Raw genomic sequence first — 14446 nt, 5'->3', positions numbered from 1 at the left:
TGAGGCCTCCCCAAGACGAGAGCCATTCATTTCAATTGATGCCAGATGGGGATCAGAGCGTTGACGATGTATTTTTATTTTTTGATTGTTTTATTTAATAATACTTTTCTTGTCCATAAATGTTGTTTATTATATCTTCCAAGTTGATTGCAAAAACAGATTAGGCAATTGTATTCATTTTCAGTTAGTGAGAGAGGAATATATCACCATACTTTCCCTTAAACACGCCAATTGGCCTTGTATTAAGTACAATACTTGTTTTGTTTTACGGCATATCAACCCTTTTTTGGTTATTTAATGCCGAACCGAGTGATTTTGGTAAAAGGAGTTCATGCTTCAAGTTTTTTATATCTTTAAATATTTATTTGTGATGTTTGGCTTGGTTGTTTTGTAGAGGAAAATTGTTATTTTTGTTTTTGGCTTAGTAGAACATGATTGAGTTTTTGCAAAGGGACAGGGAAAACAAAACAATAACTTCAATGTTTGGTGCATTTTAGATCAGGAAGCCGATATCTTCAGACAGCCTAATCTGATAGCACTTTTTGTTTTTTTTTTGGGGGGGGGGGTTTAGCAATCGGATATATATGCATTTTAAGGAATTTTTTTTTTTTTTTTTTTTTTACAGTGATCACCACTTATCAAGGCCCGAAAGCCACTCAGGGATAAGGGTTATTGCAAGTACATTACGTTAGTGTGGAGATTTGATGAAGTGTTTAATTAAGGGGGTGGTTCATTAGGAATTTGTTAACATTGGACTTGAAGACATCCAAGTTGTAGTCCGGAGGGAAGCAGGCAGACGGAACAAACAAACAAACAAATCATTTTACAAAATCGCAACTTACCGGTTTCTGTTCCTTTTCAATGTCCTGGAAAAAATTAAAAAAAGCCTTTAATGTAAAAATTTTTTTAAAATTATAAAATCTATGAAACGCAAAATTTTTTGGAGATAATTTACACATTCATGCTGATAATAAAACTACTTGACAGATCTTAAAAAGTCCCGTTGCTAAGTTTTAGGTATACAAGAAGATGATGATGGGACTCTTTCTCTGCCTCGAGAAACAATGGATACCCTCTGTAAGAATAGCTGCATGTGTAATCGTTGAATGGTGTCGCGGTCTAAAAAAATATCATTTTTTTTTTTGTTTAGATCATAATAATCGTCTTTTGCCTATAAACTTTAGTTCTAGCTTTTTGTCCGTCAGTTTAAAGGATTCAAAATCACTTCGCAATAAAAAAAGAAAAGAAGAAAAAAGAAACACCGCAACGTAAACACAGGTTTTCGGCATCTGCATGTGTAATTGTTAAACAAGTGTTGCACAATTCCCAAACACACTTTCCTGAATCTGCACTGCTTGCGTTCAGTGGCAAGGTGAGGCACAAGACTGACTGGAAACAATGCGGAGATAAGCGGAGAGCACATACAGCACCTGGTATTCCCAAATAATCACCCATTTTAGTATTGACCAGGCTCATTGTTGCTTAACTTTGACAATAAGTAAAGTGGAATTACTGGTAGCTTCAGAGAGGATAACCAGTTTAAGTGGAAGACAATGGAAATGGATGGGAACTCAGATGCAAAGTAAATCTGGATCTGGATGAAGCTATTGAGGTTTTCGAGAAGTTTTATTACCTTGGTGATATCGTTAATGGACACAGAGGGAAGCAGGTGTTAGTGCAATCACAAACATTAAGAATGAATGGAGTAAATTCAGTCAGAAGTGTTTATCAGGCACGTATGTATGCAGGTTTGTGGTGTGGTGACTATAACTCCTATCCACCGGGTGCCCCGGTTGCAGATAGGGGAAGCTGCTTCTGGATATTGAGGTTAGCTATGAAGATATAATGAACTAGCAGGGCGCCTGGCATTGCCCAGTCGGAAAAGATGATTAAATATATTTTCATTAATGCAGATTTCGTATTTATTATTATATTGGACCTAATATATAGTAATGATTTAAAAAGTTTTAAAAAGAAAATGACTCTGAGAATCGAAACTAAAACGTTTAGCTTACGATTTATTTTGTTCTCTGTCGTTAATGATTGAACTATGAAGACATGTTTGCTGCAAAGCTAAAAATTAAAACATACCCCAATGGCTACTACGTTACGCATGCATATGTGTAATGCCGTCGTTCGACCTTCACCTGGCAAATTCCATTTTTTAATTTTTTTTAATTTTCACTTTTGTACCAATTTTCCTCGGCTAAAACCTAAATATAAAGTTTTGCATGAATTCAAATACCTTGTATATGAAATTTCATGTCTGTAGACCAAAAACAGAGGAGTTTGGTAGGCAAAATTATATATGCATATATATTATATATGCATACATATTATATATGCATATATATGCATACAAAAATATATAAGGAAAGAGTTTTGTGTTTACTATAAACCTTTTTTAAAGTATAAATCATGTAGAATATCTGCATGAATATAATTACACGTAATAGTTAACTAAAGATGACCATCCCATAAGAAAACAAAAAAAACTAAGAAGGAATTAAAATGAATGTTTAAAAGAATATGCAAATTAGATCTTTTGCACATGAATACAATTCCATGATCCATATATAACAAAGTTGTATTTTCTTTTTAAATAAACAGAAAAAAGGTTTGCCTTTTTTTGTCTTGGCCTTCGGGCCAAGATCTTTTTTCTGTTATCAAAGTGTAGTATCTGTTCCGGCAACCCCACATATCAGACCATTGTTCTTGAGCAATTAGTTTTGGTTAATGTAGGGGAAACCCTTCATACCAATTGCCAATATCCAGTTCCCTCTCGGGGGGGGGGGGGGAACTGGTCCCCCTCCCCTCACTCTCCACATTAAAAAATGGCCTTGTGCCTAATTTGCTCAGCGGGGAAGCAAATAAATAACTAAATAGAAAAAAGGGTTTTTAATATGAATATCAATACACAAAAAAAAAAAAAAACTAAATTTTTAGGAGTATGGATAAGCCAAGACAAAAATCACAAGTAGCCCTTTGGCAAGGCATAGCACTTGGCAGCCACCCCAGTCAGAGTTATGACCTAAACTTGCATGTAATGGTGTACCGGATGCCTTATTGAATCTGCATATCAAGCACGTTTGCTGCAACGAATGGTGACATCTGAAGTGTGTGTGACACAAGGTTGTGCCTCGCAGATCACCTAAAACACTTTGTAGCTGGGGTTGGCTCAAACCTTCGACTACAAGTTCAAGTCCATCCTAATTCCAACTTGATCAGCTGAAATCTACTCTTAAGGCAACCAAAATTGACAGGGAAGACAATGCATCGTTTAAAAACGTGGTCAAAAGACCATAAATTAATAGCGAGGGTTAAAAAATAAAGAATAGGAGAAAAAAAAAAGAGAACCAATCTCAGCAAGTTCTAAATTATGGGTATACTCTTTTTGCTTGCACACACACACACACCTATATATATATATATATATATATATATATATATATATATATATATATATATAGGAGATAGGGAAGAACTTGAATGCCTACTAGACACTGTCCTCGAGTGTCTAAGGTCTCTCTGTACAAGGGTTTGTCAGAACAATCTGGCATGAGGATACTTTTTCCAAGGAGTAAATCCTGACCAAATATTCAAATTCACATTTAGTATTCGCTGCCCAAATAAGATCTCCTCGCGATGGCTAACCCATATTAGCTTTTACGAGGAATGGTGCACCTTCTCCAAGTGATGTTATCTCAAATAACAGCACAAAACTGTTAAGTTTTGAGACATTGTGTTGAACAAAGATGGCGGCGTAGTTCAGATCAGTAATCAAGATGGCGGTGTAGTTCAGATCAGTAATCAAGATGGCGGCGTAGTTCAAATCAGTAACCAAGATGGCGGCCAAGAATTAAATGCGGTCTGTGATGTAGTAAATGGCGGACTGATTGAATCCAAAATTCGACAATTTTTATGATAATTTTGGGACGTTTTCATTGGTTGTTTAGCACAGCCGTTGGTTATAAAAATGATTGGCGAATCCATTCGTCACATACCCCCATTAGGAGTCAAAAACATTTTACAATACTCCACCAGACTAGATAAATTCTTGTCCTGGAATTCAGTAATAGGGAGAGGCGGAGAAGAAAAATATATGAAAACACAGAAATCTTCGAAAACAACAAGAACAACAAAAAGAAGAAACAAAGAAAAGCTGAGGGTCAACAATCTGTGATGGCTGCGGCTGCACAGATAAGACTTGTTTTGCATCGTAGGAATGAGTGTCCATGAGCAAAATGTATGCTTGTAACGAAGTTCTGCCAATAATGATGTACGAAAGTGAAAACCGGGTCTGTGAATATTGAGGACATTTGTTGCTCTTATTGTACGACATTCACTCTAGGTAGGTCAAACAAGCTTCCTCCAAAGGTTGGTTGGTTGTTTTCGTTTTACGGCATATCAACCCTTTTCAGGTTATTTAATGCTGACTCCAGTGATTTTGAAGAAAAATTTTTTAATAGAATATATTTGTTATTTTTTTCAAGTCGGTTTCTATTTAACCCAAGGCGGATTCGATGACACGCGTGAAGAAGCCCTGGCTGCAGGAGGGAAAGGAGGTCTCCTCGGTATGCTGTGCAGGGGAAGAAGTCAAAGAGTCACACGAAATGCACCACTTTGGTCGAGAACGAACGTTATTCCTAGCCAGAGAGGTTTACCCGGAGACCACCGAGGAGGAGGTTAGGGAGGTGGTGGAGAACTGTCGAGAGTGCCAATCAATTGACCCTGGACCGTCCAGACACGAAGCAGGAGAGCTACACGTTGCGGAGGACTGGAAGCGATTGGCCATTGATGTGACACACTATCGCCACAAATTGTATCTGTCGATGGTCGACTGTGGACCGGGAAGGTTTGCCATCTGGAGAGAGATCAGGGCAGAAGCTGCATGGGCGATCGGAGGGGTCATTGAGGAGATATTTTTGGAGAGAGGGCCGGTTGAGGAACTCTTAATGGACAATGGCCCCGCTTTCCGATCAGAAGCCTTTAAAGGGGTGTGCGATAAGTGGGGAGTAAGGCAATTTTTCAGAGCAGCGTATCGGCCGAGTGGCAACGGAATAGTGGAGAGGAATCATCGCACCATTAAAGCCGCTGCGGAAAAAAGCAACGTATCACCCATAGAGGCGGTGTTTTGGTATAACATCTCGCCGAAGACCAAACAAGATGAGACAACTGTGCCTCATAGGGCCGTTTTCACATATAAGTGGCGGCATCCGTGCAACAAAACAGCAGGAATTGAGAGTGAAGAAGCCACTATCAAAGTAGGTGAAGAGGTGTGGGTGAAACCCCCCAATGCACAGTGTACCACTCGTTGGAAAAGAGGGGTCGTAACAGGATTGCAGTCAAAGAACAATGTGATGGTGAATGGCGTTCCCCGGCATATCTTAGACCTGCGTCACGTGACATTGCCGGTATGCAGTGAGGGCAGTGAAGAAGAGGAAATCAAGGGCCACCGAGAAGCAAATGATGCTGCTCGACCTGACTTAGGCCCGCGTTGTAGTGAACCTGAAAACGTTAACCCCCGAGAAGTTGTCCCCCAGAGGCCTCGACGTGAGAGGAGGCGGCCTGCTTGGATGGAGGATTACGAAGTATCCTATTGATCTCGAAGATCAGGGGGGCGTGTGGTGTAAATGAAGAAAAAAGAAACAAGAACGACCGACCGCGTTTTTGTGTGGCTTACCTCGTGTTCATAATGAAGAAGAAAGAAACAAAAATGGCTGCCCTGTTTCTTTATATGCCTACAGGGTGACCACGAGGTATGCAAATGAGATGCTCCTGATTGGAGATAAAAGAGGAGTGATTTGGGGAAGGAAGGCATTCTGAAGTTAGATTGCGAGCAGAGAAGTTGTATTTGTAGAAGAGAAAAGTCGGATTCGGGGAGAGAAAAGCTAAAGTTGCAGAAGTTCGTTTTGGAGTGGAGAGAAGACGCGTCAAGTGGTAACCAGAAAGTGAAAGTTCGGACAGCAGTGTCACGCAAACCACACATCAGGATCTGTCGCGTGTGTCGAAAGTTTTTGGCAGACATATGCACACATTTTGCCTTTTATATATTAGACTAGCGGGGGTACCCGGCATTGCCCGGGTGTGGAGAGGTTTTAAGGTAAGGGTACTGAGCAATGGAGCCCACAGGAGAAGGCCAAGGAAATTCAAGAGAAAACTGACAAAGATGAACTTCAGGGAAAGAAAGATAAAGACTTGGTCAGAAATAGTTTGGAAGTCAATTTCTAAAAGCTGCCCAACACATGCCAGCATTTAAAAAGGGATATTAAATGGAATATGATGATTCATGCTAAACTAAGCATCAGCTGCAGTGTAAAACAATTAGTAATTTTAACAAAATAAGAGACTCACCCAAAGTGATCCGGCTACCTGAACTTCAGCCAGCAGCAGGAGGATCAGCAAAAAAAAACTACAAATCAATCGCATTGTCTTCATTTGGATTCAATCAACTCAAAGGAGTTCTATTCTGAAAAAAAAAAAAACAAGCAAAAAAACAGAAATCCATTAAAAAGTCCAAGTTAATGGCTGTCTACTTGGTTTTGAGATTTTACCACATTTTCAGAGGCAGAAGCTTGTCCCAGAAAGAAGGTAGCAAACACTTTCACTCTCTGTCCATTAAGTTCTCTCACACCCCTCATATCACTGTGTTCCATCCTTTAGAGGTTAATTATTTTTAAGCTACACTTTATTATTTCATTTTTTTTACTAATTCAACCATACAAGACATTTCTTAAAATATAACTGTTCCCTCATTTTCTCTTATATTCAAAAATGGTAATTTTAAGAATAAGTGAATATCAGAATGCTTGATTGGTTACCTGTCATTCATATCAATTTCACTCATTCCTCAGAATACTCGAATACACTAACAAACACTTCAGTTCATATTTAAAATGGCATCACTGATTGACTGCTACACTCAACAAAAGTAAACATTACATGTTTTGCGATCTCATTTTCTACATGGTTAGCGGGGGTGTGGAGAGGTGGTGTAGTAAGAAACCAGGGGGGGGAGGGAGGAAAACAACAGTAGGCAGCTAGGGTGAAGAGAGGTGTTAAAAGAAAAAAAAAAAGTAGGCAGGCAGGCTCGAACTTGTAACGCGAAGGAGGAAAAGAATGTGAAAAAAAAAACCTAACGTCTTAACTGACGCATACATCGCGAAACCGGAAGTCGCGGGCGTTCAAATTAAGGGTAGTCAATCCAACGGAGACAATGACTTGCAGAAATGTTGATGAAAAAACCGACCCCTCCTTGTAAAAACCGGCCCAGTTGAGGGTGAAGGAATTAATGTTTTTGGCCAATTTTTGGATATTTGTTGTCTGGGAGACAGAGCTTCGTAACGATAGCAATTTCATCAGGATCTGTCGCGTGTGTCGAAAGTTTTTGGCAGACATATGCACACATTTTGCCTTTTATATATTAGACTAGCGGGGGTACCCGGCATTGCCCGGGTGTGGAGAGGTTTTAAGGTAAGGGTACTGAGCAATGGAGCCCTAAAAAAAAAAGTTCCAAACAAAATTTAATAAACCAACCCCCAAAAAAACTAAAAATAGCATCGAGTACCTGTGCAAGTGCAAAAAAAAAAAAAAGAGTAGTAAACAGGTAGGCTCGAACCTGTAATGCTAAGAGGAAAAAGAAGTGAAAAAAGCAAATGGTTTTGCCGCCGTCATTCAAATTAAGCTCAGTCATTGCAAGGCGTATGATAACTGCAAAAATGTCAATGAAAAAATAACCCCTCCTTGTACAAAGCAGCCTAGTTGATGGTGAAAGAATTAATGTTTTTGGACAATTTTTTGGATATTTGTCGGCCCAGAGACTGAGCTTTCAAACGATACCAATTTTGTCAGTGTTGGTCGCGTGTCGAAAGTTTTAGCGAAACATACATACACACACACTAACAGACAGGTGAGATTTATATAATAGATTATCGATTTCATTAAAAAAAAACAAAAAAAAACAAACAAACATTGCCAGACAAAATAACTGGCATCACAAACTAGACAGATCTGTTCCACATTTACATAAAAACACAAAAAGAAAAATATTTCATACCTTTTTTTAATAGGTTTTCTTTCTTATATCTAACCAATTTACCAATTCTCTAAATGCACTATTCTCTCATTCATTGCAGCATGATCATTCTTTTAACTTCAACGAAGCAAAAATCGTTACATTTCAAATAAATTTCAACAAAAGTTTATTGAATTAGTGCTTATCACAAACTCAAACATACTTAAACAGCATGCAGGTTTCTACATGAGGTTTTCTCCTTTAGATTTGAAACTGATGGTACTGATGTTTTAATCTTCAATAACACATCTATATAGATAAATATTACACTCTTATTTTTCTTTCTTTTTTTTTTTATATTTGCGATTCTTTCTCACTAAGCTTAAAACAGTAGATGCGTGTGTGTATGTGTGTAGATGTTTAATTGACCAACTCTTAAATCAAAATAAAACTGAAATTAATAGGAGATAGTGATCATATAACATGATGGTTTATAATGAGTAAAACCTTTGTTTAGATAGATGAAGAACCTATACAGATATATATTGAAGAAATGTAGCAGTAAAATCCCACCCCTTCACAGTAGAGATCCCTAGATGTAAGAGAGCCTTCTACTCCAGTAGTTTCTTCCACAGAACCGCTAAACTTTGGAATTTCCTTCTGGGTTCCTGCTTCCCCAATTGTACTGACATGCAGAAGTTCAAGTGTAATGTGAACCGTCTTGCTGTCCAACTATCCACATAGTACTCCTGTAGCTTATGTCCCTAATAGTAGCCCCCTACATCAAAGTGGCAATGTGCCTTGTTTGGGGTGAAAATGTAATAAAAAAATTTAAACAAAAAAAAAAAAAATATTGGCAAATTGAAATGAAAAATGTTCATTTCAACTTGCTGACATATTTTCACTTCTTCCTGTATATACCAAAATTCAATTCATTTCTTCAAATCATTTAATCTTAGGTCTTTCTTACCTATCTCTCGATAGCTACATCGGTAGGAGACACGTCTGGAGCACTAAATGTTCTGGTTTCAATTCTAGCTGATGGCACCCAAATCATTTTTTTTTTTAAACTTTTGAAATCGGTACTATATATTAGGTACAATATAGTATTCAATAGAGAATTGGCTTTAATAATAAATACAAAATCTGCAAAGTATTACGTAATTATTACGTTGAAAAAAAAAAAAAAATTGTGATGTACAGACAAACAGATGGAGACATCTTTGCTTGATGAGTAGATGACAAAATGAATTCCGAGTATAAAAAAATAATCAATTTATTATTAAAAAGAAATGTAATCGATTATCTACAAGGTCAATTTGAAGTTAGGTCAAAGTTCATGAAGTCACACAAAAATAATCTCTCATTTTTGTGTTATTTTCTTTACCATATGTACCTTGTTTAAGTCATAAATACTTATCGTTCCGAACCTTTTTTTAGATGAGGATTGATTATTCATATTATTTGGATTCTTCAGACTACTGTTCTCATCTTGAGTGTGATTTTTACGTTTCGGTCAATGTAACCTTCGACCTTCTTCACGTGTATCTTGTCGAACTCGAGAATCTTTCTGTCGAGTGACAAGATAAAAATGTAATATGAACAGACATCTTGCTGCTCAACTCCCTACATAGTGTTCCTGAAGATATGGTCCCAATTACTAGCCATTTACGTCCAAGTGTGTCAGATAAAATAAAAGTAAAAATAAAAAAAAAAACATTTTTGAATCCCAATAATTATTATTATTAGGATTCTCTGGACAACTGTTCTCATCTTGAGTGTTATTTTCGCAACGTATCGGTCAATATAACCTCCGACCTTCTCCAGGTGTATCTTGTTGAACTCAGGAATCTTTCTGTCAAATTCGTGAATCTGGACAGAATTTCGAATGGAACCCTTTATTTACTTCACGAGAGTAGCATGCTCTCGTTCTGTCAGACATGACTGGATAGAGGTCCTACGTAATTTGCAATTGTATTTTTTTATCACCCCCGCACTAAGGATTGAACTTTCAATCTTCAAGAGTGTATCTTTTACAACTGAATTTCACCAAGTCCTCTATCTATTGCACCATGGGTCCTTACGCAAGGACCTGTGGTGCACTAGGTGTATCAGAATTTGGAGGGAATTTTTGACACCCCTAACACGAAACTGTGAATAAAATATAAAAAACTTGTAATTTCTCTTTTTAAAGTGGGTTGTTTATTTTCTTTATGAATATACTTCCAAAATAAACTATTAAAGTTGTTTAAAAAATAATAGAAATATTATTTTTTATTTAAAAAAAAAAAAATGTTTACAAAGTGCTGGCGCGCCTTCATGCAGCCATTTTTTTTACGTAATGAAATCAATTGAATTTTACGAGTTAAATATTATTCAATTTTTAAACTTTAAAAATCTATCAAACTTTTTCTATTGGTTCAATTTTTACGATATTTTCAGGATCAATGTGAAATTTTATGCTCTTTCAAATAAACCGAATATAATATTTTAGACAAACGTTTTTTTTAAATTCACCCCCCATTTTGAAATGTCTATTAAAATTTAAACAATTAATTTACTCACCAAAGTTTTATATATCACAAATTGAAGATAAAAGATCAATAAATAAAATATAATTTAAAACAAAAAAAACGAAGTGTTTTTGGAAATTTACCTGTGAAGTCCAAAGTGTAAAACCTTTTTTTTTTAAAAAACCATGTGGATTTTTTTCGTTTTTAAGTGGAAGCTTCTGTTATGCTTAGATCATTAAGCAAATATCGGACGCTTATAACAATTTTTTCTATTTCATTCAGTGTTTTCTTTTTACTCGATAAAGAAGAAATAAAATATATTAATCAAAAACTCATGTATTTCATTAAGAAAAAAAAAAAAAAAATCGGTAGAGTGAGTTTTTTGTTTAACGGCAAAAACTTATAAGTGAATGTGTTCATTTTTCATCTAAGGAGGCCCAAAAATACTAAATTCGGTTTACAGCACGCAATAGAAAGAGACATTAATTGTGGCCCTTTGAAGCCACCTTAAGATAAATGCGAAGAAAATCAGAAATTTATCTCCCTTTATTTGAACAGTGAAAAACATCGGAGACGCATTTTTTTGTAATCCTTGTTTAAAAAGGACATGGAATATAAGTATAAATATGGATAGATTTTTAACAATGAACAATGGAAGTATCCATTGAATAGTATTTTTTTTATAGATTATTGTTATATTTCCGTTAAAGTAAAAGTTTCTATGGCACGTGATTTTGCACACGTTCCTTTTCTTTTTTAAAAGGGCTGAGTTTTTTTTCTTCTTCAACATTTCATTACTAACAATTCTTGCATTTACTGCTGCTACCTGCTCTTTACTATTTGCTCTTACGTTTACTATTTGCTCTTACGTTTACTATTGACTGTGAAATTAGTTTGGTAAAGCCTAGTAAAGAGGTTTTGCTCTGTCTTACAGTCTATGATAAAACACCACAATTTACCAAACTAATTTTTTATTTTCCTCATGGAGAAGACAATTCGCCTGGATAAATTTGATGTTTCCTCGGCAGACCCTCAGGCCAGCAAGCTTTGGAAATTATGGTTCCGCAACTTTAATTACTACTTATCAACTATTGCTTCGTTAAACCCTGATAAGCTAGAAGTTCTCTATTTAGACATTGGTCCCTACATGCTGACGTTATCGAAGGTTGCTCTGGTTTTGAACATGCCGTGGAATTATTGAAAAGCGTTTATGACAAGTCTCCAAGCGTTATTCACGCTAGACATCTGGTTTCCACGCATTTGCAACACGAAAGCGAGTCTGTTGACCAATACCTTCAGGCCTTGAATCGACTTACCGCTGACTGCTGTTTTAAAGACGTAACAGCCACCATTTACAGGGATGAATCTGTCCGTGATGCATTCATTCGTGGTCTCTGGTCCTCATTGATACGTGCTAGGCTCCTTGAAACAGACACTCTAACTTTCACAAAAGCTACTCAATGTGCTAGGGCTTTAGAACAAGCTCACTTTCGCGCGGAATCGTATGCCTCCCAGATTGGAGCAGTCGCTGTTACTTCTACTACGGGAACTAAAAATGTGCTGACCGATTCTGCCGAGGAGGCCACTTGTAATACTAAAAATTCTGTTCCAACTGATTCTCGAATGGAGTTTGACTCTGTACAGTTCTCTGCTGCACTTCCTGTTCACAGCAATTGCTACAACTGTGGAGGGCGACGTCACCTTAAGAATGACTGCCGCCTTTGCCCTGTCCGCGATAAGGTATGTCGAAGCTGTGATAAACTCGGACATTTTTCTAAAATTTGCCGTTCTACTCTAACGACACATTCACGTTCTTCTTCTGCTATCATAGGAGCCCGCACTAAAGGTGGTGTGAATTGCCCTTCTATTACCAAAACTGTGGAGTTAAAAGGGAAAAGGTTAACTGCCCTTATAGACACCGGCAGTTCTGATAATTTTATCAGTGCCCGCATTGTCAAAACAATGAGACTGCCCACTTTAAAACGGAACTCCGTAATTTCTATGGCATCATCCGGCATTTCCCTTAAACTGTCTGAATATTGCACCGAGAACATTTTCTCCAATGGTTGCGAATATACAGGGATTGACCTTACTGTGCTTCCTGACTCCTCTCTATGGACATTATACTTGGGGTGCCGTTTTTGAAACTACACCGGGGCGTTACTATTTCTTTTGGTGGATCTCAGGATGCCTTAAAAATCTGAACGCTAACCAAGATCAGTTGTGCCCCTGTAAAATTGTTTCGAAACCTGACCCCTGATTGCAGACCCATTGCTACAAAATCCCAAAACTACCGTGCGGAGGATGACCGATTTATTGAAAAGGAAATTCTTCAACTGCTTAAAGATGACGTCATTGAAACCAGCTATTCACCGTGGCGTGCTCAAATTGTCGTAACTTCGTCGCCTAATAGAAAGAAACGACTGTTCCACCCTACTTGACGCGTACCCTTTGCCTTGGATTGAGGATGTCGTAAACCAAATTGCCCAGTATCATATTTTTAGTATGATTGATTTGTCTAAGGCTTACTACCAAATTGAAATTTGTCCCGAAGATCGGCTCTACACGGCTTTTCAAGCTGGAAATCGTTTGTATCAATTCAAACGAATACCCATGGGTGTCACTAATGGGGTTTCTGCCTTTCAACGATTTATGAATTCCTTTATTTCTGAAAATAGGTTATTCGGAACTTTTTCTTACATTGATGATATTACCATTTGCGGTAAAACTCAAGAGGAGCATGACACTAACTTGGAACGTTTCTTAAAGGCTGCCTCAACATACAACTTCGAAATAAACCGAGTAAAATCAAAGTTTTTGCTTTGCTCTATCAATTTGCTTGTCTCCCTTTATTTGAATAGTGAAAAACATCCGAGTTCGCATTTTTTTGTAATCCTTGTTTAAAAAGGACATGGAATATAAGTATAAATATGGACACATTTTTAACAATGAACAATGGAAGTACCCATTGAATAGTATTTTTTATAGGTAAGAGATTTTTTGGAATTTATATATATTTTTTATAACCGAAGTAAGTAAAATTTTGTTGATTTTCTTTAAATCTTTTTTAAAGAAAACCGATTTAAAAAAAAACAAATACTGCATAATTTGCTATTAAACCTGTTATTCTTTTAAAATTTAGCCTTTTCTCCTTTAATTAAAAAAAAAAGGGTTTGAATTACATTTTTCAAGTAGTTATAAGCTTCGAAAGACAGTAAGTCTAAATATTCCAGTGTTTACCATAAATTTTTAATGGCGATTTCTGACACTGCTAGTGGAGCAGTGGATAGGGTGCTTTGAGCGGTTCCTCCTTAGATGTGGCTACGGTACTCCGTTTTAGGGTATATCTGGTTCTTATACAGATAGAGGATCGCATCTGAAGTAAGATACCTTCTGGAGCGGTAGAATGATGCAACCATTTTTCCAGTGACCTTAGCAACTAATTTGATGGTAAGTCTTTTACCAATTAAAATCTATTTAGTATTACACATGTAATCGCAAAAAAAACAACAAAAAAACATACTTGAAACGTGTTAATACTGTAAGTATTGCACTGTATAAAAAGGAATTGAAGCGGAGTTAAAAACTGAAATAAAACATTGTCGTCACCCGTTTGTCTTGGGAGATGATTGTGTAACTCTGATGAAGTGGAGCTACATAGCTTGAATAGAGTGATATGGTAGGTGTGTCAGAAACTTTATGAAAAATATTGAATAATTCGACCCCCTGTTTTTCCAAGCTAATAACTACTCGAAAAATGTAATTCAAACCCTAATTCTTTTTTCAATTAAAGGAGCAAGGACCAAGGTTCATTTAAAAAAAACAAAAAACAACGTAATTTTAACAAAAAAGAAAGGTCTTTAACTTCGGACTTTACAGGTAAATTTCTAAAAAACACTACTTTTTTTGTTTTAAATTT

General features: G+C 36.7%; 1 protein-coding gene across 6 annotated transcripts in view; it reads right to left on the bottom strand.

Annotated features, from left to right (window-relative positions):
• The window catches only part of LOC145261057 (uncharacterized), a 57512-nt gene that overhangs the window by 38783 nt on the left and 4283 nt on the right, over window positions 1–14446 (bottom strand). For 2 of the 6 annotated variants that reach the window (XR_013864396.1, XM_080119218.1), the window contains exons 2-3: window positions 6355–6464; window positions 843–866 (exon numbers count right to left, since the gene is read on the bottom strand). Coding sequence is in view for 3 of the 6 variants with exons in the window: in XM_080119218.1 (XP_079975344.1) it covers window positions 843–866; window positions 6355–6438 (108 nt within the window). In the remaining 3 variants the exon portion in view is untranslated. Of the gene's footprint in view, window positions 1–842; window positions 867–6354; window positions 6470–14446 lie in introns of all 6 variants that reach the window. The other 4 variants (XR_013864395.1, XM_080119217.1, XR_013864397.1 and 1 more) reach the window with 2 other exon arrangements.

The sequence above is a fragment of the Euprymna scolopes genome, chromosome 37 (assembly GCF_053919585.1).
Source record: "Euprymna scolopes isolate OS-2025 chromosome 37, ASM5391958v1, whole genome shotgun sequence".
In the NCBI taxonomy this organism is placed as follows: domain Eukaryota; kingdom Metazoa; phylum Mollusca; class Cephalopoda; order Sepiida; family Sepiolidae; genus Euprymna; species Euprymna scolopes.
This window is presented reverse-complemented; position numbering and strand designations above follow the sequence as displayed.